Source organism: Anopheles coluzzii, chromosome 2 (genome assembly GCF_943734685.1).
Source record: "Anopheles coluzzii chromosome 2, AcolN3, whole genome shotgun sequence".
NCBI classification, from domain to species: Eukaryota; Metazoa; Arthropoda; class Insecta; order Diptera; family Culicidae; genus Anopheles; species Anopheles coluzzii.
In genome coordinates, this window is record NC_064670.1 from 51,318,839 (window position 1) to 51,345,801 (window position 26,963).

Below are 26,963 nucleotides of genomic sequence, written 5' to 3' on the forward strand. Positions count from 1 at the left end.
CAAGGAGAGCGGACAGAGAGCGTCCCGAAGAAGCGGGCGGAAGCCTCGGCCGGGAATGATAGCTACTTTCCCTTTGTGTCCAGCTCGTCCTTCGTCACTCTGGCAACATGAAGGGACACTCTCGTTTCCCTCCTAGTCCTCCTCTCACTTCATGCATTATGAAGCCGTTGTTTTAATTGAATTTGTAGAAATTTGCATAGCATTGTTTAGTTTATTATGCCGTATAATTGTGAGCCCCTTGGCAAATGGCTCTCTGGGCCCCGGAGGTCGGGCCGAGCGGAAATGGTTGGTCAGCCCTCGGAGAAGGCTCGTTAAAAAAGGTATGCCAATTGGGATGGGCTGCAGGCAGGAAATGGGGGTTGAATTTTTCAAATTTTCCAGCTCCCGAAAGCTCGTTCAACTGGGAGGCAAGACTTGAGTGCATAAATTTGGCTCGTCCAACCTCAAGCTTCGTCCCTCAACTGTTGGAGAGTTTTCGTGATAAGACCCTGGGTTTTTGAACAATGTTTATGGCAAACGGGCCGGGTTCCGGTTGATGGTTGATGTGCTTTTTCTTTCTCTGCTAGTTGTGTGATGCTTTATGACAGCGAAAGAGAGACCTTTTTTTGTTGTTGAGTAGAGAAGGTACATAAATGGTCGTTACGCCATCGTCCAGCTCTCGGGGGAGTAAAGTCGTTCTCAAATGTCTTCCCCCTCTGAAGAAATGGCTAGCAATTGTGTCCGATTTTTGCTGCTCTGCTACGACCGCGACGTACAATTGGGGGTGTACAATATACAGGCAAACTTTTCCCTATGCAAATGTGTCTGTGTTTCCGTGTTCCCCGTCCAACTGCACCAAGGAGGTCGCTATCGTTTCGATCTCATACCTACGCCCCAACAAGATAATGTCAGATGACTTTTGACGAAGGTTTCGGCGTTGGCCAGGATCCCGTTGCAAGTACGATGTCCGAAACCGATGGGATTTTGTTTTGGCATTTCCTGTTGCTGTGTCGCCTTTACCTTTCCTTGTCTCGCTGTGTGTCACTTTTTGCTGATAGACGCAACAAGCGATCGCGACTCTGACCTGGCCTGATTTCACTGACAGTAAAGGTACGGGGAGTGCGTGCGTGCGTGCGTGCGCGTGTCACCGCTGGTAGTGGTCCGGGCAGAGTGTTGGAGCTTGTGACAGAATTACGAAATATGATTGATGGTGATGAACATTTCAACGTACCCGTGTCCGGTACGTCGCTGGAATGGTCGGCCAAAACCCCCACACCACCGGACCGGTAACAGTTCTTCGGGTGTAATTAACGTAATGAGGTTCCTCGTTTGCCGGCGCTCAGCGGTGAGATTGGGTATGTCCGTCAACGCAACGTTTGACACTCCCGCACTGCTCGGCTCGTGGGTTAGTGGAGGCAAGAGCGCCCCATGATGGATTACACCGAGCCGAGAAAGTCGCGCCGGGGCAAAGATGAATGATCTTCCCCGGACCAACGGGCGGATCGCCATCGCCCGGACCGACACTGTCGACGCGAGATATGCGACGAAAAGTTTGCCCTAATTGCCTGCGGTTTAATGCTCGTCCGGCGCGATCCGGGTACGTCGGTGGTGGCGAAATGCCTGATAGAACCAAACTGGATTGGATCGAAGCAGTACGAAACGGGGCGGCTTCTAATTAAATCAGCACGGTGAAAACTACTACCTACGATGGTATTTGTAGAAGCTTCCGGGACAAATTAAGCGTCATTCATTAGGTACGGTCAGTTTTAGCCTCTGTTTTTCGATTCAGATATTTTTGTTGGCTAAAGCTAAGATTGAAGGTAAGTATTGTCCGAAACAATGTTCCACGACATTTAGAACCTTGAAATATGTAACGAAAAATTTGTTTTCAAATAAATGCTATTGGTGAATAGTTGTGGTCAGAGTAGGTCAGCATAAGACTCTTTGGATTTGGTTATTAATTTGTTGATTGCATCCATTCGAGATTTGGCTTACTATCGGCATGTTATATACAAATGATACAGTTGCTGATTATAGATACTACGGCTCTGCTCTAAAATGCTAACAATTGGTAGTTAATTTAGCATTGTAAAGAAAGTTTTTCCAGAATAAATACATCATTCAACTGCATTACTTCCCAATTATGTAAATTTTTGAAGCAATGCTGTCTTACCTCGACATTGTGTACATACATTTTGCAACAGAATGTGCTGATACGGGATAGGGAAAGAAGTATAGCATTTTCACACTTCAGCATTCTTTAAAAGTACCAATTTTCACTTCCACAATGATGGTTTGTTGGGTACCATCATTTTCTCGCGCCCGAATCCTCATCCGCCCGCAGACGGTTTGGGTTGCTGCACAAAGTTTCTCTACGGAAACCAAAGGCTTCCGATTTCGCTTCCTGTACCACTTCCTGCACAAACATGAAGCACACCAGTGCTGCTCCTCGTAAACGTTCCCAGCCTGCTCCGGCCGACATGGAGTCGTCGGTTGCCGAAAGTGAAGCTAATTGCAGATTAAAACGAATGTTTGACTAAGCCAACTGTCAGCGAGCGGCGCTGGTGGCGCGGTACGAATGACGGGCCTGGATGAAGTGACGGAATTGAATTGAACAACAGCAAATCTAGACAGGAAAGATCCACCGCAACGACTGTTTGCCGCCTAGTCAACTCCTTCGCTTGTTCCATTTGCTTTTCGGTACCCCTCGAACTTTCACTGATTAAAACGGAGGACGAACTGACGGGAAACGGTCAGTTGGGTTTGGCGCACGCAGTTTTGACAGTATCGGGATCGGGCTTGGGCTGAGGCGGAGCGAAAAGTTTTCCTTTTGCCTTCATTAAGCTCCACACTAAATCACACATCTTTGGCCGGGATAGAAGCGAGCCTCGGAAGTGCGGGACACGACACAGACACAATCAAATCAGAAACAGCATAAACTGAATAAATAAGCGTATAACTTTCCTTGCGGTTCGCTCGATAGCGATGTTTTATGCTTAAGAATGAATTTTAGTGGCGGCGGCAGTGGAACAAGATTGGTTAACGAACATACTTTGGCCTGTGTTTTGACACATTACGGACTTAAATTGTGTGAACAGTTTATGATGCTGCGACGGTCGTAACAAATTCTGAATAAGTTAGTAAATCAGTCTGATTTTTACTTTGCTGCAAAGCTATGTTTTATGCCTAATCTATCAAGAATAGATGATGGTATAGTATTTTTTTTGTTTAATGAACATTTGTTTAAATTATTTTCACTTTCAAGATATAATGATAAAATAAAGATTATTTTATTTATGTGCAATATGAAAAATATATGTACAACATGAATATTTTTCCAACTTAATTTTTTCAACATTTATCTATGTAACAATAAGGACTTTTTCAGTTCCTAGCTGCTCCTTTTCATACACAGACGTGTTATAAAACACCCTTGCAATGTGTACCACAATTCAAACACTATCGTCCTTCGCCGTCATTGTTGTTCGTATTTTTTTATATAAACCTAACAATCTCTTTCTCTTCCCAGCTACATAGAAGTACACATGCACCCATTCAAGCGTACCGATAAATGCAGTCGACAGCATTCCAAGCGGCAAGCGGCATCAAAACACCGAACTAAATTGAATGAGTGTCGGTGAGCTGGGGAGCGTCTGGACAAAAGAAATGCAAATTGCACGTAAATGAATTCGTATAATCAATATGTGTCTGGCAGGAATGAATTGCATACAGCATGTCGTACCGAACAATCAGTCCACTTTCAATTACTTGCTTCACATCTACGGGCATGTGGTGAGCTCTACTTTGTACGAGTGTGAGTAGTGTAGTAACCCTATACACATTTGGAAAAGTTGGCTCTTTCGATATGTATGCCAGTGACAGTAAAACTACTTACAATCACAATATTTCAGTTTATCGATTGGATAAATTGTTGTTTAGCGCAATAGTCAATACTTATTTTTTAAGTTAAATTTAACTCGTTGTTCGACTATCCGTGTAGTGTTTGAAACTCTCAACCAAACCGTGCGTTGCCCGAAACCAAGCTAAACAATAAGTACATCACTACGCACTCAAGACCAAAACTAATTACATGAGAAAGCACTCCAACATGACGACATGAATCAAACCATGGATAAAGCAACATTACAAGAAAATTAACTATTCAGCATACAACCAACGCCCAATGTTACACCATATCCCGAGACTTAGAGAATCTGATAAACTCCATCCTTCTACCAAAGGTGAAACTATTTCCATGGTCAACAATCATGCATGCAATAAATTCACCACTACGAGTCCATTTCTGAAGTGTGTCTCAATTCATTGAAGATATCTCGACACGCACCAAAAACACTAAAAGTACCATGGTAAATGGGTTCATCAAATATCAAAGCACGGCATTCTTCTACCATCTATTTTAAATGAATTTGACACCTTCTGGAATTGCATGTTTGCTCGGAAATTTAACACAGCTTTGCTCTAAAACAGCAACCAAAAAAAAACAACACAGAGCGCCGGCTGTACTGGAAGGAAATCGTAAATTCTATCAAAAGGAAGTTAGTTCAATGGTGTCAGCAAACTCGCACCATCCGGACGCCTTATCCTTGATGCTATGGGATTGTTATTGCCACAAAATCGATACGAGAAGCAGCAGGCTCAGGAGCGTATAAGTCCCTCCTATTCCTATGTCCTGGGATGGGAAAATAGTTTTGCCCTTTGTTGCGGTTCCGATTCCACTTTGAAGGATGTTTGGCTTCGATGTAATATTTCAACCCGCTCTCGTGTGGCACTACTTCTTCGAAGGCCTCACTTGGCCTTTGCGAAACGAAATCCAGTAGCTTTGGGAGTGGAGATGGAAACCACTTAGTCTGCTTGGAAATGCATCAATAATCTTGCCTCTTTTACTAGCAGCGCTAGTAAAGAGGGATTGGTTTGTAATGTCTCCGGCACAAGTACGGATACACACAAACACACATGCGCGCACACACACACGAAGGACAAGACTAGCTCCATCCATCATCAGATTATGAGATTAAAACTTTTCATACAAATAAATTGATTTATGATAAAACATGCATGTGTGGCAAAATGGTTCTCTGCTATCGCTGGATGCAAGCTGGATGGTTCCGAAGCTGGATCATACGCTCGGCTACCGAAACGCTCGACACGTGAAGAAGATTTCGGTTTGACATTTTCTAGCAGTTTCAGTGCCGTTAGGAGCACTGTATGAGGCAAATTTGATAGAAAACGATGGAACTTCATATCGAACGAATGCGTCAACTGCGTGCTTTTAATCCGGATGAGCAAAAGCCTGTCCAATAAATTACTAAGCACGTTGGCAACAAGAGCACCAGCACTAGTCTACTTTACATCGTCGTAAGGCCCGACGAAACTCCATGAACTGTTTGAGTTACGTCAAATCAATCGTTTACAGTTGATTTAGAAAAGTACAACCGACGTCGGATTCGTGGAATTATAAAGTAAATTGAAAGCAATTCGTGGTAGATGTCATGAGCAGAAGGTACGTAAAGGATTGCTTTGCGATGTGAATGAAAGGCATCGTCTGAAACTAGATGGTGAAGGTTGATTTTATCCTTGCCTAACAAACCATGCAATGTTTGCTTGCATGTTTGTAACATGGATTTCTTATGTCTGTTTTTATTGTACGTTCCATTTGTGAGGCTTGCCATAGCATAACCTAAACATGATATACGCTTTCCATCTCAATTACTCTCCCTCTGGTAGCCTCAGGCTCACGTTTTCAAATATCACTCCGCTTGATGTACCATAAACCACGAAATGTTGCCAAATTTGCGACACTCACCCGCTTGCCGTTTCCATTCCCAACGAAACTTCTTCGTCGAAGCAATTCCTCCGACAACTGCTTGCTTGAAATTTAACGGGCGACCAGCCATTTGATTTTCCATCATCATCAACCATACACCCCCTACATGCACCCGCTAAGCTCAGGGAAATCACGCCACTGACAAGAGGTCGTGATCCATATCCTCCCACCCGATGGAACTCGGCGCGATGGCACGACTGCTGCAACGATGCCCTATAATCGAAATAAGTCGAGCCCAAATTGTTATCGTTACAATTTTATGTACCCACCATTTGGACTGTATTTTCGAGGGTGCTTCATTGCGTCGTTTCTTCCTCTTCGGTCGATCGATTTGAGCGCACGCGAAGAAGCGCGGCTCAAGTCAACGGCATTCCAGGGCTGCTGTCTGCTGTCACCCTGCGAACATTCAACGAGCACACTGACACACCAGTTAAATCCATGAAATTACTACTTTGGCTCCCTCTACAATCCCTCCCACTACCACTCGTGAGTGCCGAGGCTTGGGTGGGCTATGGCTCGCCATTCTTGAGCGGGCTACAAAAGTTCATCCACCGTAGCCATAAATTAATAAAGCAATGGACCAAAACGGAAGCCATTTTTATAAAGGCGCTTCGTCATAATTTACCATTCATTTTGGCCTCCACGCTAGCTTGGCTTCCGGCAGAGCAGTTCGGTTTGGTAATAATATCAGCCTTCTCTCTCTTTCTCTCATTGTGCATTTCCTCATCGTGACATATTGACAGTAACTTATTTATCACATTCTCAATCTTTTACGCGTTCAATTTTTGGTACGGGCGCATAGATTTAGCTGATAAATTTCATCTGTTTGTAGTTTAAAGGAATTTTCATTTTAACATCAAGTAAACAGAAAGTTCTACAGTGTCACGTTTAAGAAAACTGCATATTATGGGATGCGTTTGGTCAAAATTATTATTTTTTATTTTGTTTCAACTCAATCAAAAATTATTATAAGTGATTTTATCGTTTAGTTTTGTAACTTCTGATACTAGTAGGATTAAATTCATGGTTGCTTATACGCAGCAATCAAAATATAGTAGATTCGTGGCCACATTTCTAAGATCTCGCTAAAACAGCACGAAATAAGAAAATAAGTTCTGCTGCATAATCGTCAAAATTTCGGTATTGCAATAAAATGCTCATCCCTTTTGAACTAGGTGAAAATGATGAACATCTGGTATTTTTTCTTATCACTAAAACAGCTAATGCAAACAGTTTTTTCCTGTTCACATAACATATTAAATCTCGTAATTCATGACACCATTTTCTCAGTTTTAAATTATGTTTTTTTTAATCTTCAAAAAATGAATGGAAAATATTACATAATAAGAAAAAAACAGTTTGATTCAACGTTTGCAGGCTTCTTCATCGTGCAAAAACCAACAAGCTTTCATCAAAGGTGCCACACTTGTAGTGGCTGTCCAACGGTGAAATAAAGATATGGTTATATCTATATATATATAAAAATCTCGTGTCACGGTGTTTGTTGCGAGCAACCTCCGAAACGGCTGGATCATTTTCAACGAAACTTCGCACACACCTTATGGTGGTATGAGAATAGATTTTAAGATTAAAAAATCGTCCAGATGTTACACTAAACTTAATTTAATAATGATTTTCTAACTCCCATACAAAGAGCAGGATTGTTATTGTGTTGTATACGGCACTTTGACACTTGGTGTGATGTGCCTGGCGGTTTACACTCGATGATCGGATCCTGAGGGGATACGGGCACGATACAACAATCCCAAGTAACAAAGCAATAATGGAATATTTTAGTTTTTTTGGAATGATTTAGTTTGTCGGGCCAGCTAGTATGTAAAATAACGATGACCAGTTCTTCTTATTTTGTCTAATCACATAAAATCTCCCTACAAGTATCAATAATCCATGCTTAGTATTGAACCACTAAGCGATATGAGTAACAGTATACAATGCAAATTAATAATCCGGATCTGCTTTAAATTATGGAAACGCTTAATGAATTTTACTAAGGTTTAATATTGATAATGGAGACGCCTAGTACATTATACTAAGGTTAACAAGGATTATGGAGACGCCTGGTGTATGTTATTTACAACCTTGAAGGTCAGGCTTAAATCATTCTTTCTGTAGAGTGTACAGTGCATGATGCCTTCACTTTACTATTCGAGTACTCGCTGTACCGTGCCAGAACATTACATAATTCATATCGTTTAGCATACATATATGTGTACGTGAATTATGATACTTGCGCATATCTCTAGTACTACGGTTTAGCTTTTAAACACTACCGCATTAATACAGATAATTATTTTCAGTACTTTTATCTCAAGGCTTCCATAAGTCACTAATCTCAATGGAGCTGCTTTGCCGTTGATAATGTATGTAATGAACAACTCATTCATTTACATCCATATATAGCTACATACATACAAACATTAAAACATTCATAATAGATGAAAATATTCGCTCATGACAAACATTGGCATGGGTATGGGTTTTCCAACAGATTCAAAGATTAAAATTGTGTGGTTTTTGTTTTTGGTCAGCATAATTATTTACTAATGCTTAATTATAACTACTTACCATCTTTTACACTTGCAGTGTACTGGACGATGAACAATAGCAACAGTCCACCTAACTGAAGCAACGCTGAGGACTCCATAATGACAACCGTATAAGTTTATTTTCGTTTCCTTTTGCCTCAACTTTGTCCTGCACTCGGAACTGTGCAAACCATGCCGTGTGAGTGTGCGGGGTGAATTCTTTTTTGTGACTGCTGCAACTTGTGTTGCTGAGGCTGCTTATCTAAAGCAGATGGTGCCGTTACGTCACAGCTGTTTGAACTCCAGCATTCGTTACCTGCCGCATAAAAGTTGTACCTCAAAATGCTTTTAGGAAATGTTTTCTCCCCGTTTGTCGACAATCTTGCCAGACTCTCTTTTGCACTCGCTCTGCGCTCTTTTGCAGACACCCCGTCGCACATGAAACGTAATTTCGATGCTGCAGCTGTTGTAACCGGGTGCTTACTCTCTAGCAAAAGCTCCACTGCTGTGCCACAAATTCATCGATCAACTTGCCCGGATGGAAGCTAATTTATAACTTTGAACCGAAGCGGTATCACCGGCTCAACCTTCCGCTGCTTTCTTGCAACACCAAGAAGCACCCGTAACATTACACATCACTTCAAAAGAAAGGCAAACCTATAAAAAAAATAACCTAAAATAGCCGCGCGCAAAAAGTGCCCTGCACACTTCAATTCACCAATACGGCAAGGTTTGAACAGCCCGGAAGTAGCATGGTACTGTGTGATACTTTTTGTCGTAGTGAAAGTTTTCGATGAAAAAAACACACTCTCTTCCATCCTCCACGTCGAATGCACTGAACTTTGCTTAAACTCACTGAATCGAACCAAACTTTCTCATCAGCCAGCACACTTTGGTAGACATTCACACGATTTTCAAATCACTCTTCGCCAGCTTGCCAACGGTGCCTGATGGCACGAGTATGATCAGCCTGTTTTGTCACAACCATTTCTGTTGCTTAGTCACAGAAGTCTATTGTGAAGTTGATTAGCTCTTATATGTTCAAACGTTTTCAAGTAACAAATGCAAAACAGACTTTTTTTAAACGTTACTTTCAATCACTCGAGATTTCTGTTAAGAATATTATTTTTCAGATTTAACGTTAACCTTCAACTCCATTTCCATTCCATTTTATTGCTGTTGTATGCAATGCTGTTACTAGCATTACTAGGGTCGCTGTATTTCTGCGAACTGCGTTGAACATGATGCTTTTCATTACGTCTTTCAATGGTAAGCTAATGCAATATTCAATGATTAAATGTCGTCGCATGTTGAAGCACCATAATCTGTAAGTGAGAAAACAGTTATACTTAATGAGATTCTATATTTTCATTTAAACAAGTGTTATAATTTATTTTGTTGGGTAAAAGCTTTGTCTATCAAGGCGGGTAACTAATTATGCACACAAATAAAATTATGCACAAAAATAAGGGATTTAATGCATGTTTTAACAAAAATATATAAATCACATGTAAAAAAAAATTAGGACTATGAACATAATTTAAAATGTAAAGCAAACTAAAGGATACATACTGATAGCTTCACGATATACCTTCTTCTTCTTTGGCACAACACCCGGTCTGAACCACTAGAGCAAGGCCTGCTTGAACCACTAGAGGTCTTGGATATTAGTATCTTATTGATTTACCCATAGCAGGATAGTCAGTATGAAGTCAGTATGAAGGCTCGGTCCATTCGAGTCTTGAACCCATGACGGGCATGCGGTCAACTCGTCCATGTTTTGGACGCAAAACAATTACGGTAGCCCACGATAATATTTAAAACACTATCAGCTTGATTATGGGACTCGAACACCAGTCAAATGGAACAGCTGGCTACGACTCGAAAGGCAAAATATTGGAACAACACCATTCATTTGGAATCAATAAAAGTTTGTTCGCCTTTAGAAAATGTTTCCCAATCCAACCAGCAAAAAAATAAAAATATTAAGTCTGTATGGTCAAAATGTTCAATTTTCTGTTTAACTTTACGTTCGACTTTTCATTCGAGTTCCGTGATTAGGCAGTAACTGTTGACATTTATTTGGACTTATAAACTTATCAGTATTCTATCCTAAAGATCCAAATTTTATTCATAAAAAACTAGTAACAAATCATAAAATTTTGCTCACCAAATTTTTACAAGCTTTTATCAAATCGCTTTTGGTTTAAATTATGTTTAATAATTAACTCCTAAAATAAATTTCAAATAGCAGTTAAATTAACCCATGACATTGTAAATCGCACTAAAAAGGTTTGTTCAATTATTTTACACTAAAATAACGATGATAATTTATTATTTAAAAATGCAGCACAAAAAATAAATGAAAAACTGTTGGTGGGTAGAAGCATTACAACGAAGGGGAATGTGATTCTCGTTCCAATCCAACAAATTGTAACAATGTCAAGCGTGGGTTAATCTATTTCACCATTCAAACAAAACCATTTTCACGAGTTGAAACTTCATTCAAACCAACACGCAAACCACGACACGACCACGTAAAGTGTCCTGATCCTAACGCTGCATCGCCATTCGCTGCTTTTATAACCTTTTTTAGCAAACGCCCCCATGGTACACGGCAAACAAAGAGCGTACCAAAAACGGGAACCATTTTACGATTAAGTAAACCATGCCTGGCCGGATAAATAACTATCGTGTTAAGCGTCACAAAAGGTACGTTTCCGCAATCGGTAATAATGGTAATGATTACAAATCGCGCAACACTCCCTAGCTCGTTGGCTAAGCAGCGATTGGTGTGAAAAATATAACACCACCAGGCAAACATGCCGTGTGCCGCTCCATTGTGGCATTGTACTGAATGGTGCAAAAATTACAGTTTACCTGCCCACCCACAAGCCTGGACTTTTTGCGTTTTGTTTTGTTTTTTTTTTTTTTACTCGTATCCGAGGCATCCTCTCCATAGTGGGTGAATAACAATAAACACCAACTCAATCACAAACGAAATACCAACCAGCGTCCATGGGCCCAGCGAAGCACGCGATTAGTAGGCAACATGGAGTGAATGTTGTTTTCGGCTTTTTGTTGCTGTGCTGCTTCATTTTCTACACCTCCGCCGCTTTGCCACCCGTTTGTTATCCCGCGGGAAGCACATCGACAAACAGTGGTGGCCAGCGCACAATGCACCCTCACGTACCGAGGTAAGGAAACTCGCGTTTTGTTTGTACTTCCTTTCCCTAGCCCACCTATACTCTTCGCACAAATGATCGCTAAGCTCGTCCATTGCAATATTTGGCTCTTTTATCTGCCATTTTTCATGCACACCAACGTGGTGGATGTTCTTATTTTTCTCTCTCTCTCTCTCTTTCTTTGCATTGTTTTGAAATAAAAAGTAATATTTTTGTAGCAATCTTCGTACAAGGAAAACCAGTGATTCCTGGGTTGTTTGAGAGTTATCTTCATCATGTTCAAAAACTCAGAAACTAGTTAGCAGCTATACAAACAACAAAATGCGTAATATTTTTTTTCCGAATTTGAAACATACCTTAAAAGTGAATAAAAAACCTGACAAATAATCAAAATAGAAAAGACATAACGTCCGTTTTTAAGTGTCAGTTAGTTTAAATATATTCGAATTATAAAAACAGAGCATTTTTGAAAACATAGTGTTTAACAAATAATAGACCTTTTTTCAATTTCAAAAATCTTTTGAAACATCGGATATGGATAAAGTTTGACTAATAAACAGCATACATTGTTAAAAGCATGAGTTAAATAATTTCATTTTGAAATTGTCATTTGTTAATTTTCATTTCAATTTCAATCATTTGTTACACAATAATGATGGTATGAGTATTTCAGATAAATTAAACTGTTTAGTATACCGACTTTTCATTCACCAACGGTCTTGGGGTGGAATGAAAACTGCACAGATGTCTCAATAATATGACATCAGTCCCTCGAAGCACCACAAACTGTCATAAATGATTAGATTCAATTACGAACAACCACAATCACCACCCGATAATGGATACTGAAATACAAGCAAGGCATACACAGAGGCAGAACTAGAGGGAGCGAAAAGCTCGCATTGCAGCCAAATACATTGCGATGAAGGATTTGTGGTTTTCGATTCCGGCCTTAGATTTCAATCAAACGAATTGTTGCCCGCGAGACCGTTTTGCATAGTGAAGTGAAAGAAGAGAAAGAAGAAAAAAAACGACACCGCCGCATACTGACCGTCAAACATGACAAACATCGAACCGAAATCGAAATCATCGTAGCGTATCCCAGCGGAAGTGATGTCGCGCGTGCTGCTAAAACCCAGCTGCATCATCGGAAAAACGGTTCAGTTTAGTGCCGTTCACGGACGACAGATCTCCCTCTTGCCATGCCAGTTCCTGGAATACAAGCTTGTGTGTTAATGTTTGTGTGCGTTTTACCGTCGAGCCAAGAGTCGTCGCAAACGACTGGAAGCTTTTCTGAAGCAAATCGTTGATTAAAACGCAACTCAACTATGGTGGCGGTTGCCATTTCATTTCCAGCCATCAAAGCTTGTGGCCAATGTGCGCGGGTTGCGGGCTATTGGTTGCGCCCGGGAACCAATCTTAACGAGTGTGGTGGCTGGTGGCGGTTGCGCAAGAAAGCCAAAAACTTTGACCACCATCCGAAGCCGAAACTGGGAGCGCGGAGCCACCAAACCAGCTTGAACGGGTTGGTCGAAATGTGAAACTAGCGCACAGCGGGACGGTGGTGGCAAGGAATCAAATCTTGTGAGCAGGAATGGGTTGAAAAACACAGGACACCCAAACGAGAACACACGCCATCCACGCACAAACCTACTCGATAGATGAATGTTGCAGATTTTGATGCATTAAGGTGCTGTGCTACTTTTTTGTCTCTCTGCTTGTTGCAACTCTACATCATCTCCAGCAAAGCACCTCGAAGCATCGTTTTGTCATCGTCGATGTCGAATGAAGGTAAGCTCGCACCGGCCGCTGTGATGCAGGTGTGTTTCCTCTTTCACGTTCTGCGCACTGCCATCGACCATATGAAAGGCTTAACGTGATAACAAGACCTCCATCTACCAAGTCTTCTCAAGCATCATCGGCGAAAACACACCGGTTGCGAACCGTGCTGGTCCCGGTTTAATGAAACGTTCGCTATTGAAAGCCGAGCAGCAGCAGCAGCGACGCCGATGGCTGATGGGGACAGAAAATTCCGCGGTTTCGCCTTGCGGCCACTCGGCGCGCACGCTGCCGTGAGGGTAGAGGGACCTGTACAAAAATGAGCACAATGCCGTACGTCGCTAACAACGTGCATTTCAAAATAAAAACAAATACGCGGTGCAACATGTAGCGAGCGAATCATTGCTATCTGGCGGCGAAGGGTGTACCGACGCCGGATTGTGTCCTGCGGTTCGGCAAAAGCTGCACATCCTCATTGCTGCTCACCGTCGTGCCCAGCTGCAACGTCAGTCGCTTGACGATGAGCAGTGATGAGCATTGAGTTGAAGCAATATGAACCAAAATGCAAAAAAAGAACACCCGCAAAAGGAAAAAGCGCTCTAAGTGCCACAGCGAACGGATACGCCAAAGATTTATGTCAGAATTTGTGCTTCCATTGAGAGGATTGCATTGTGCCGGATTGAGTCGTGCTGTGGCTGTCACGGGGCGCTGCAGCTAGCGCAGGGAGCTTTTCCGAGATTTGCTATACATTCAACCTGGGCTTTTTTTTCTGTCAAAGAACACATGCATGTAGGTAGCTATGTGAACAGTGTATATGTGGATGCACCAGTGCATATGGCTCTGTGTGCACTTTGTGAATAGAGCTGTTGGATTTTCTTTCTTTTCATTACCGTACCGAACTGTCGCCCTGTCGTGTAGCTCGACCTGTCTCAAAGAAAATGGAACAGTGTTTGAAGCTGTTCTATTTTGAAGGAGATGTAGTGGTTTGCGAATTAAGGAAGCCACCCCGGATTTTATGCTTTTGGGCGATGGCGACGATCAATACATGTAATACGGTGGGAAATTTGTTCGTGAAGTGCAAAGGTAATACAAACTGTTCGCATTGGTTTTTCAACTACTTGGGGTTCGTAATACTAAATGACACTTACATACTATTGTAATGGTGTACCACTTTTTTTTCTTAAACCTTTTTAATTACTCATGACATTGTGTACTCCTGGAAAAATAGATTTGAAATGTATTCCCTACAATACGTGATTATATCGGATGTATCGGATGTATACATCAAAGTAAACAAATATCCGATCGGAATACGATGGAATGTTTTAAAACTTTACACATTTTCTAGATAATTGATACAGTTTTCAAATGAATGGTATTCATGGGGACTTTTTTGCAAGCAATTTTAGACAACGGGTTACTTGTTCAAATATGTGCACTGGATAAATCATAACTGAACAGACAAAAATTTTTATGTGCTGTGAGTTTTGCGAGTGTTCAATCAATCAATCAGTTGAATGACTGTAACAATAGAGTAGATCAATATTGATTGTATTATGAAATAAATACATAAAATACATTATAAGAACACACAAAAAGAAACCAAGAATCATTAAAGTGATAGTCTTTAGGTAATACTTAAAAAGACACTCCAACAAAATCATGCGAAATCAGTGGTAAAACAGCATGTTAAAGATGTTAAAGATGATAATATACAGTGGCGGCCACCTACAGTCAGACACCTCACCTAACCTTTTATCTGATTTTGCGGCACCCTAGACAGTTCCCTAAACCGCTAATCGAACAACTTTCTTCACACGTCTTTAGTAGTAATAGTAGTAGTAGTAGTAGTAGTAGTAGTAGTAGTAGTAGTAGTAGTAGAAGTAGTAGTAGTAGTAGATATTTTTGAAGAAGAGTTTTGCTTTTTACGCAGTAAAAAGTGAGTATTCGTAATGGGTTCGATCTCGTCTTTCCTCTTAATACTTAATTTGTATGTAAGCTGGTCGATTTAAACGTTTCAGTTACCTGAGAGGCATTTGGAAGCATTGAGTGGGAAAACTTGGTTAAGCAAAAACCTATCTCAGAAGCAAAAATAAATATGATAACTACATTCTAGATTCTAGATGTAACCTAACTTAGAATTATGCCAATACTGTGCAGATTATCTTTTTTGTTTAATCTTATCGTAACTTTTCATTGATAATAAGAATTCCAAATGTTAGACAGCAATAGGGAAGGATAGTATGAAGAAGGGGGATGTTATTGTATTCATGTTCATAATAAAAGTTGATTGATATAGTTCGATAAGTTCCTGCTAATATAGCTATAGTTCAATTGAGTTAGATATTGTTCGATTGTACTCATATTACAGCTTGTGTGAACTAAATGCCATGGTGGGTCATTTAATATTGTTTTAGTTATTTATTAAAATTATTTGGAGTCTTTTTTGTGTGTTTTCGCGCAATTTATCCAGACTGGAGCGCCATAGATCATAATTAGTCTAATCAAAGCAATAAAGAGCATAATTTTGTTTTTAAAGTTAAGTTATTATTTCCTGTTTAAGATACAGTAGGTAGAATGGAATAATTTTTCACTCTTTATGGTGGTGTTTGGTATGTGTTGTTTGAAAGTTAGACGTTTATCCAGTGTCAGGTCCAGATACTTTATATTATTCTTCCACGGTATATCCGAATTTTCTATTTGGAGTAGATTGTTTGGAATTTTATTAACTCTAGTGAAACGGGTGAAAAATATAGCTTCTGATTTGTTTTCATTAATTTTTAGTGTCCACTTTTTACAGTAATTTGAGCAGATTTTAAGAGCTGAAATTAGAGTTTTAATTATTGTTTTGGCGTTTTTACCATGTATTGCAACATCATCTGCATACAAATATTGATTACAGTTTTTCATTTTAGGTAGATCAGATAGGTATATATTAAATAGGATAGGCGAAAGCACACTGCCTTGTGGAACTCCTGCTATTGGGGTGTGTGATTCAGAGAATTGGTTAAATATATGAACCTCATTTCTTCTGTGTGATATAAAACTATGTATAGTGTGAATAATATGTTTTGAAAATTGAAAATGAATAAGTTTATAAATTAAAGCATTATGCCAGATCGTATCGAACGCCTTTTCTAGAATCTAGTAATACTAATCCGGTTGATTTTTTTTTATTTCTATTAGCAACTATGTCACTCTTTAGCATGTCCAGTTGATGAATTGTAGAAAATCCTGGTTGGAAAGCATATTGCGATTTAGGAATAATAGTTTTGTTATCTGCTTCACACGTCTTTGAGGACATTCTTTACGTCTGTACTTGTAAAAAATCAAACATATTTCTGTAAAAATTTAGGAACATCACTCATAAAAAATAGGTATGAAATGTATGCGGTCCACTGAAAATCGGACGGTCTTCATTTATAATTTTGAAGAAGGTATTATTGATTTTCATAAAAAGTATCAGGAATAAAGTTATACAGTCAGTTTTGTCGGCTTTTTTACATAAGATCTTAATTAATATAGGTAACAGACAAAAACAAATGAACATTAAAAACATATTCGGATACAACCATGTGGAGAAGTTTTCTAAAGTATCCGTTTTTGCGGTTGATTCATACAAAAAATAATGTTTCATGTTTGAGACATCGAGCTTAAGACAACGTGAACATAATCAATCGATAAGACAACAAAACAGAATGGTAGAAGACCGCGTCAAAGCTATCGGTTGTAACAAATCTATAACGACAGGCTTTACGCTAGTAAGGAAGTCACATTTTGTTCAAAGGTTAAGACAAACGGTCAAGGCATCCTAAAAATCTTATTTTTGATTTAGAATTTATGCATAAATAAAACAAAAACATTAGTTTTGATGCTGAAAATGTAGTGCAGGTTGTTGAACCCGTTGAACTTGTTAGGGTATGTAAAACGTTATGGGGATGCATGAGCGCTTATGGCACGAAGTCTTAATCATTACCGTTCTAAAAATCCAAGATCCAGTTTTTTTTTTTCAAGATCCAATATTGGCACGCTACGTAAAGTTATCGGTTTAAGTTTATGCATGTGCATAGCTAAAGAGTGGCCTCAAAGACTTGTGAAGAAAGTTGTCCGATAAGCGGGATAGGGAACTGTCTAGGGTGCCGCAATGTCAGATACGAGGAGAAAATATAAGGTGTCCGACTTTAGGTGGCCGCTACTGTACATTATATAACTGTTTGAAACAATCGACTTACATTATTGTCATAGCTACGCATTAATCTTGAAATATGAATAAGATACAGCAGAGTTTTACCGATATTTCTAAAATAACTGAACATGTAATCGATAGCTTAGACTTAAATCGCTACACAACGATAGCACTTCAAACTGCTAAAGAAAACGAATCAATTGTGTAATTCCACGTCAAAGAAGACAAATAGGAGCCGCAGTAACAGATAGACTTTTAGACACTTGGTAGAGTTTTCAGACTTATTGAGCTTCTAAGCACCGTTTTCATATCCACACATTTTAGATTGTGCAAGCATTTGATTAGCAAACAGATCATAGAAATTAAACCAAATATCATCTATTAGACGTGGATACTACTTTAAACACGTTTCATATGTAGGCCAGTGTAAAGCTCACATCAAACGTACAACCTGACAAGCGCTGACGAGTGACAATTTTATTCCCAAAATGATTGATGGATGAATAAGTCCTCCGTTGGGTTTATTTTCCTTTTTTCCCCTATGCCCTAAACTCGCCCCGCAATCCCCTAGACGGAATCGGATTGGCTTTTTATGTCTTAAAATGTTTGTTTAGTTGCTATTTTGCTTGCTACTCCTTCTCTACGTTCTCTTGCCTTGTTTACTTTCACTCCTTCAGTGTCTTACCGCGGTCTTTGTGTGAGATGTTGAGTAGTTTGACCCATTTTCGATCCTTCTTGAGAGTGGCCTTCTAATGCTATCCCTGACAAAAAATACCGACCCATTCATTGAACCAAAGAGGTTTATTTCTTTTTTTTTGTATTCTAAAAAACCGGCAATACGATATCGCTGCGAAGCGGATTATTCATACGAAAGCAAAAATACGTTTGGTGACTGAAGATGCGTTGCCCTCGGTCACCAAGGCTCCGTCAAATCATCTCACGAACGAACGACACTGCTTGCCGTTTGTTGGACTTTCTACCGTTGGAAATATAGTGCCTAACTCTGGCTGTCAATTCCATCCTAAAGAGGTCCAGTTCTGAACAGGCACTAGGCTTAAAAACACGGTGGGTGGTGATACTTTTTTCCCACCCGGTAGCCTCCTTCATAGTTGCCAGTTGCTACCCATTGCTTTTTGATGCTGGGAATTTGACGAAGGCCAACCTGCCGGCTATGGTCGATACAGAAGTAAGTGTTTCTTTTTGCTTTCCTCCAGAAAAAAAATCCCCAAAGGTCACCCTCGACGTGGGGTGATATTATAATGCATGCGCACAGAAACATACAGAGACCATGCAAACCCAAGCAACAAAAGAAAAGGAAAATTGCACAAATATTTAACAACAAAAAACCCAAATTTCAGGAAATATGTTGACTCACTCAATCCTCGCCTTTGGCGACAGAAAACGCCCAACGGCTGGGCATCTGCATGTCATCTGCCAGTTTGTACTTCCAGCACGGTTGACAGTGAGGTTGAAAAAAGTCCCATTTTTCTTTGTTTTTTTTTCGTCAACCTCAAACTTCAGGTCGTTTATTTTTTCTCTCACTCCCTGCCAACCATTTTACCATAAAGCCATCTATCTTGCTGTGGCCGCACGCAATACCAGATACCAGCCAACGATTCCATTTGTTAGAATGATAAGCATTGCTGCTTCAGGCAACGGCCACATACATACTGTGTGATAAATTTCTAGCAAAACCGGAACATGCCTTTGCTTTAACAAAAAGACAAAAAGTACTTGAAAATAAACAAAAAAAAACATTGCTGGTAAATTCGATTGTTTTTAATCCATTTTACTGTATGTTGCTGCCTTTTCATTCATATTTTTGTTATTTCACCCATTTTGCAATTGGCATTCTGTATTGACTTTTCTTCACCAACGCAAATGGTAACGCTTTGGTAATGTTTTGATTATGGTTCTTTTTATTTCTTACTCGCCAACTGTTCGTTGTAGCTAGTGTAGTTAGTAAAAAACGTTAACCAAAGACAGACACCAACGACCGCACAACGAAGACGAAAAAAGCCCGATCCCATCCGAACAGACCTATTCGCAAACCCTATAAGCCTACGGGCGTGATGACGAAAGAGAATTTCTTCAAACAAAGCTTAACAAAAATAGCAAAGCAATGCTCTTAATCTTAATTAATTAAAAAGGATCTAACATTAGTGAGAGTGGGCGTTACATCAGTGGTACACTTTTTACTTTACAATTTCGAACCATTGCAAAGCCTTCGCATGAGCATGGCATGAGTCCATTGTTTCAACGCTTGGTAAGAGAGGGGAAACAATATACACGCCAGCGAACAGACTCACTGGGTGAGTGGAACATGATTTCATTACACAACAAAGCTGCTCCAGTTTTTTTGCTTTTCTTTTTTTTTCTACTCACTGTTTTAAAAGCTTTACTTTCCATCTGACTTGGGTGGGATTGTGTTCGAACATCGATAGCAAAAAGTGCTCACCTAATTGTTTTCTTTGCAAAGTACCATGTAATGTACTGGGATTGAAAAGCGATGTTTTTTTAGCACTTTTTATTGTTTTGTTTCGGCCCCACAGGATTACACACAAATTTCGAAACATTTTCCAAGTAGTGTCTCTTTCACAACAAAACCATTCACAACGGCAGTTTCCGTGATGTAACACAACAGACGGTCCTATTTTGGGGATGACTTTGCCGATTTCACTTAACAATGTAGCTTAGCAACGAAATGAGAAAGCTCTCTATCTCGGAAGGAAAGGCATCTTTTCCCCATTGAATAGTGTAAATCCAATTTAATCCGAACTTTCTTTTTGTGCTTCACCATGCCGCCACTGTTTGATTCGAACGAAATGTTAACATAGCACAAGCGAATGTAATCATTTCTGCTGAAAATTATTAGCATTTTGCAACGCATCTACAAGATTTCGAGTGTAATCTTGTTCATGATACTCCTTCGAACAGGAAAGGACGGATTCACAAGAAACCGAGCAGCAATCACCCTCTTAAGCAATCCATGGGGCAACGTCGATAGCAATCGAAGAATTACGCCGCTACCCTCAAAACTACCCCCACACATAAATTCGGTGCCTTTGATCCGGGGAGCCTGCCGGAAGAAGCGTTAATTTGCCGCAGTAAGCTTTGCTACCCGTTGCGCCGTCCCATGTACCTCGCCCACTGCGACCGTTTGCGTCCTGCCGTGCCATTCGTTGACTTTCTTAATTCAGCACCGACACCGGCATCATTAAACAACTTTCTCCCAAGAACCGAAGCTGAGCTGAGCCCCAAAACACCATTTCCCCCCGAGGCCGACCCATGGTCCGTGGTCCCGTTCGGTATAAATCAATTTGACACCGCAAAGGTTCCCGGTTGCCCCCTGTTGCGATAGTTTTTCGGTGGACCGAAATTTCACCACAAATATTTATCTTGATCAGCAGCACAGTTTTCGGGGGCAACCGAGGGGAAAAACTCGGCACGTGAAGACAAGTAGACCCCCGCCAAATCAAGAAGGAAAATTTCAAAAACAGTGTCGTTCTTTTAATGAGTTCAAACCGACCCGGGCTGGTGGCTGGTGGCGGTTAAAGCTGTAACGTCCTACGATTTGCCTACCACACGTTGGGCAAACACACCACTCGCAACCCACCATTCTGCAGCTTCCAAACCGGTGGGCCGCTCCCGTTGGCTGGATTGTGTCAACAGCTTTGCCAGCATTGCCTCCCCGGCCCTACCAGCACGCTACCCGGCTGCGGCCCCGGAGCGGCGAGCCTGGTCACATCCTCTGAATGCGCCCCATGTGTACGTGTGTACGCATTTTGGCGTAGCGGTTGAGCAGCACACCGGCAAGCTGGAAAAGCGACACAGCGAGCGGATAAATATAAATTATAACTTTGTATGTTTGTTTGCGCAGCCCTGGGACAGGCCGGGCCGTAAGCCGGGGAAAATTGGAAAATGGATTCGCTCGCATGGAGCCCGGATCTCGCAAGGGATTCCGGCGCAAGGCGTACGCACGGCTATCCCGTCAAAGACCGGTTATGTTTTTTTCATTTTCTTACGCGTGCGTTCTTTATCGGAATGAGCACCAGCAATACGCGTATGGGGTGTGCTATTCCTATCCGAAACTCACCGTACAGTGTGTGCCAGAGAAAGCCATGATGCCATGTGTGCCTGTGTGTGTGTGTAAAGTTTTTTTAGCATTCTTTTTTCTGAGTTACATTACAAAAGAAAGTACCCAAAAGGCTCAACGGAGTCGCTTTATATTTCTATAATCGTATTTTGGGAGTTTCAACCATACGCCCGGGCGCTCTGGGAATGCAGACAGATGCGAATACAAACCGTCAGCCGCTTCGGCAAAACAAACGATTGACACGGACCGCATGGGGGAAAAAAATCCAACAAAACCGTAAAAATGATCCAGAAAGTTGCCGGAACTTTTCCAATCACTTCAACGCTCCCCTTCCCAGTGCAAAGGAACAATTGTTGGGCTTCCCTTGTACCCGGGGGCTGGTTCATGCCCGGGAAGCTCTTAAAGTAGTGTTTTACATAATTAAGGTGCTTCCAAGGCGGCTTCGTACACCGAGAGTACGCGCCGGGTATCACATTTACCTAAAGTGTAAGATTAAACACGCCCAACTTCACACCTCGTTGAAGCTTAGCACACAATTGACGCGCTAATAGCCGAACGGGCACACTCGATACAGGGCGACATGTATTAATTTTTCATGACCGCACGGTGCTACAAAAGGGGTTTTACTTTACGCCGGATTCATTATCGTAGTGCCGTGCGCGGTCTTATAAAGTCAAGCAGTCGAACTTTTGACGCTGCCGAATTCATTAGAGCGCTTTGCCATACCACATCCAACATTTCCGACAGCGTTTGCTCGCACCAATTGAACGTGGAAATTTTCGCAAGTCAACACAACCCGCCTCTAAGCCGCAACCTCGTACATCTTTCGTCAGCATCCGAATGTTCGGATGAGGAGGCGCACTAATTAAATGAAAAGCAATTGACTGGAATTAAACGGTATGTACTGTCATTAGAAAACAACAGTTGTTTGTCGAAATTTTAAGCGTAAATAATGCTTCCTTATCATTCCACCATTTTCCTAGCCCGGGCTATACTGCCCTCACCCCGAAGCTCATTTGCTTCAGGTGGAGGGGAAGTCGGCACAAACTTTTTCGTTTGTTTGTGTTCTCTGTCTCACTCCAAACAGCTGCCCAGGTGTTTGGGCATCGCTATCAGCATCTGCTCGCTGTTGCGCTACGGCTTTCGAGGAAATGGTGCGCGTATAGAAAAACATTCAACACAAGCACACATACATAAACTCATGCGCTCTTGAGAAGTGTTTCCTTATCCAGTTTGGAGAGCGCTCTAAAGCAGACAACTTTTGGGCATGCTTCAAGAAGCCACTTGAAAATTGTTTCGCTTTGATGGCATCTCAAATCCATCGAGATGAGATCAATTATGCTGGCCTAATTAGGGCACTTCTTTTCTTTTGCATTAAGCTACGATACATTTGATCAGATTATCCCATTCCCAAGGGAGCGTTGTTGCAAATTCTCATGTAAATGTTTTCGTACATGACTTTTTTTACTGTCGTTTAAGATGCACTAGGAAAATATTTATTGAAGCTAAAAGTATGGCTATCAAAATAAATCGTAGAAAGGGAGTATGGCTTTTGCCTAATTTGCATGTGAGCCGGAAACACTGTATATTAGTGTTGGTGCTGGATAATGAAACATTATTTGTAAGTCAATATAAAGTCATGTTGACATACAACATCTTTACCAAGTAAATGAGCTTTCTCATTTAACTGATACTGAGAACTGATAAAACGTCGGTATTTAGTATAGTACACAGGAAGATCATTATTTAAACATAACGTTACAGCATCAATTATATTTTTGTAATTTATAAGAGAATAAAGGTTAGAATTATGGATATTTTTGACAGAACTTCACATCTTTCATCAAAATCGTGGTCTCAAACAAACTGCACAAAATACAGTGCTTTGACTTAATAGTTAAACCAACTGAAATCTGCTTCACTTAGTCTTATTCAACAGAATAGACAAACACAACCGAACTCAACGGAAAATAATTCGAAAGTACGGGACTCAACAGTCTCGAAATAATAAATATTATGGCGGCACGGTGTACTATTGCAAAGATACACCAGCTCCTACAAGGCCATACGGGATCAATTTCCATGTGGACCTTCCTACCGATAGGGAAGACAGACTATCAGGTTACTTAGTATAAATAAGCGTATTAGCTTGCATAGGTCGACTGAACCGCAAAGGTGTTTATGTTGAAACGCGGCCAAATGTCCTTTTCGAATAATTTTATCTGTTATTATTTATAGTATTGTTAAACTATTAATTATAAGCACGATTTCATGAACTGATAAATGGTTTTTATCAATGAATAAATGATTATAAAACACAACTTAAAACAAAGCTCAGTATCTAGTTAAAAAAATTGTAATCTTTCTGTATAATTTTATTTTCTATAATCCATACATAAGATTCCTGCTATTGGTAGAATTAATTCAATTGTTCAATTCCACAGGAAAATGGCTATTAAAATCCTAAATGCCGATGGGGCAGCGACATTGCACTTGAAACACGACGACAAACTGCTTACAAACACAAAATTACACCGGATTACCAACGCATGACGGTGAATATTGATTGATTTCGGGAAGACAGAAACCCAAACCTTAACACCACTCACCAGTATGAACCAACGGCAGTAGAATACGAATTGCAAAATTCTTCTAAGAACGCTCTGTGCTCAATTTGATGCCATCGAAACGGGGTGAAAGAGAATGTCAACGGTATTCAAGCGACGGGGCACAATGTGCAGTGCTATGGAATCAGCTTCAGCAGAACCGATTAATTCGATTTATCGTGTCACTCGCCTTTCCTACATTGTGGCAGTTACCCGTGGTAAGAGTTTGCTGCTCCACACTGAATCGAATGGATCATCCAATCGACAGATTCGTTCAACTAGACCACACCAACTAGCCATGCTCGGTGGTGAATCTGCCCAAGCGATCCCCGGCACGGTATCGTTTTGCATCGACTCCTTTCTGGCGGACATTCAAATCCTGGCACCGACACGTTTTCTTCGTCTGCACCTAGACAGACAGGAAGCAGACACGAAGCGAAAGGATTTCTATTCGCAGAACCATCCGCACACTGGCAATGGAAGCTCCTGCCACCCTGCTTACCAACCAAATTTATCGAACAAAATGGACGTACAAGAAGGAGCCGGCCGTTTTTCCCACGGTACTCTAGCATCCAGCAAGTGACACTGCAGCGTCCGTCTTCGGCGCTTTCATTTGCACGAAGCCCCATTACGTGCCCCAGCCCGACAAAGGCGAACGAAAAACACCAAAACAAAAGCTCGTCGAACCACTTTGCCAGAGCGACTACTGTCTGCTACAAAGAATCATCTTCACTCCGAATGCCAAAGCACATCCCATCGAAAACCAAGCACAGTGGGCGAGGGCATCGAGCGCCACCGACACCAAAACCGGCGCTATCTGGGACGATGGCTTGATTGAAATAAAAATGGCACTCTGCGGCAAAACATTACCGAACACCACTCAGCACAATTAGATCCGTTGGCGAAGCTGGTGCGGATGTCGCTTAACTTCTAGCTGTTCCTCTCCACTCAGTTGCTACCCACACAGCGACACAGCAGCAACCTTTGCGTAGAAGCCTTTCGTCGTTTCCGTTGTTTGGTTTTTTCCGGGAAATGAGAACTTCCACGAGCAGCTGCTGGTGGTCGACGAGCGCTTTATACGACACGCTTGTCCGATGCCGGAACGCGTTTTGCTTTAATTAGGAATTTATTTGAATATTACTTGAATGTGTTGTCGTGTCGGTTTTCGTTAATTTCCATCCCGTACCGAAACCCTGGCCAAGCCCCTTGGCGTGCCTTACAATGTATTCAGCACCTTATTTGTGCTACACTTTGGTGAGGAGAAAAAGAGATGCCCTCCCTCCCAAAGGTTCCATTTGCCGAGAGGTAAAGGTGACGCTAAGAAACTTTAGCCCATTATACAAACACCGCCATCGGAACGAGACGCTCGTGCAGGGGAACTGTAAGCATTGGTTCTAAGGATTCTTGGGAGCAAGTAACAACTTCCAGCTATCCCCCTCGGTCTATCAGGCGGTTCGAAGCGGACCGTCACACAATGCCGTGCCGTGTCGAGTGGCTGTGAAACGTGAGAAAATTGCCAAATACACGTGGCCCCTCGAATGGCCCAGCGCAGGTTACTCCGGCCAGCGACCGGGTAAGCTAAGGATGCAAACGTTCAAATGGGATGTGTTTTTTTTCTTTGCTCATTTTCGTTTTCACTGATGTCGTTTGGGATGGATTGAAAGGACCAGAGGTACGTGGTGGCGCGACAGCAAAAGGGGTCAAATTGAAATGAACTAATTACGGAGCCCAAGCAGGTCTTCCGTTGCCGTTCTCGAGAACTGGCACTCGCGCTAGTTATGAAAATGGTAGCAGCGGAGGTGCAAATGAGTGTAGAAAATCAAATCAAATGAATGTTAACCACTCTAGACGTCATTGTTGGTCTCGGTCCGCTGAGGCTAGGCGTGTGGTACGTCGCCGGGCAAAGGCACGTAGTTTCATAAGGCCTAGGCAAAAAGCAAGCGTTTCAATTGAATTGCCGCTTTGTGGATGGACTGTGTCGCAGGTGTGCCATTTCGAATGGTAAGTTTTTGTGAGCAGAGAAATGGTCGCACGTGGAATGAGTATTGCTGATTAGTTTTGATAAATTACAACATGATTGTTTTTATTACTTAATGTTTTGTTTTGTTTTTCAAACCAATCTATGATTTGCATTTAAATGATACAGATAATTTCAAATGTGTTACTTTCAACTACTCCGTCCGCTGCCTGTTTTCAAGTAATGAGCCATTGTCAAAAGAAGGAATATGTTTTAGGCTACGCTCAGAGTGGGCATTATCTTCGTTAATATCAAATCTGTTGACCTTTCATCCTCCCTTCATTTTTATACTCCGTCTATATATATGTCTAAAATAATAAAGTTCAAATTATACGTTCCCCAGTTCTCTTCATGAAGCCAAAATCATGGTGTCAGTTTTGCCATAACTGTACCATATTGAAATATCTGAGACAGTACACAACCGTTTTCGATGGATTGAAGTTATCTGCTCTTTATGTCCCTATCATTGTGAATTTGAACTCCCTTAGCAGCACAAATGGTTGTTACCTATTTTATATCATATACAGGCCTGTTATATTGCGTTCGGCATTCGAGAAGATCCACTCGCAAGTTCATTATGTTCATTTTCGTATCGTTTTCCTAGCGACGTTTTGCTTCGAGTAACTCATCGGCAGATTCGAGTCGACGAAGTAAAAATCGGTACCGTATTGCTCGAACAGGAAGGTGCATTCGAGAGATTTTCTGTTGACAGCTCAAGCTATCG

At 41.2% G+C, this 26,963-nt stretch overlaps 1 protein-coding gene across 3 annotated transcripts in view; it reads right to left on the reverse strand.

Annotated features, from left to right (window-relative positions):
• Positions 1-26,963, reverse strand: part of LOC120949810 (neural cell adhesion molecule 1) — a 111,700-nt gene that overhangs the window by 78,474 nt on the left and 6,263 nt on the right. For all 3 annotated transcript variants that reach the window (XM_040367340.2, XM_040367339.2, XM_040367341.2), the window contains exon 3: positions 8,411-9,695. In XM_040367340.2, the coding sequence (XP_040223274.1) occupies positions 8,411-8,489 (79 nt within the window). In that variant the 5' untranslated portion in view covers positions 8,490-9,695. The remainder of the gene's footprint in view (positions 1-8,410; positions 9,696-26,963) is intronic.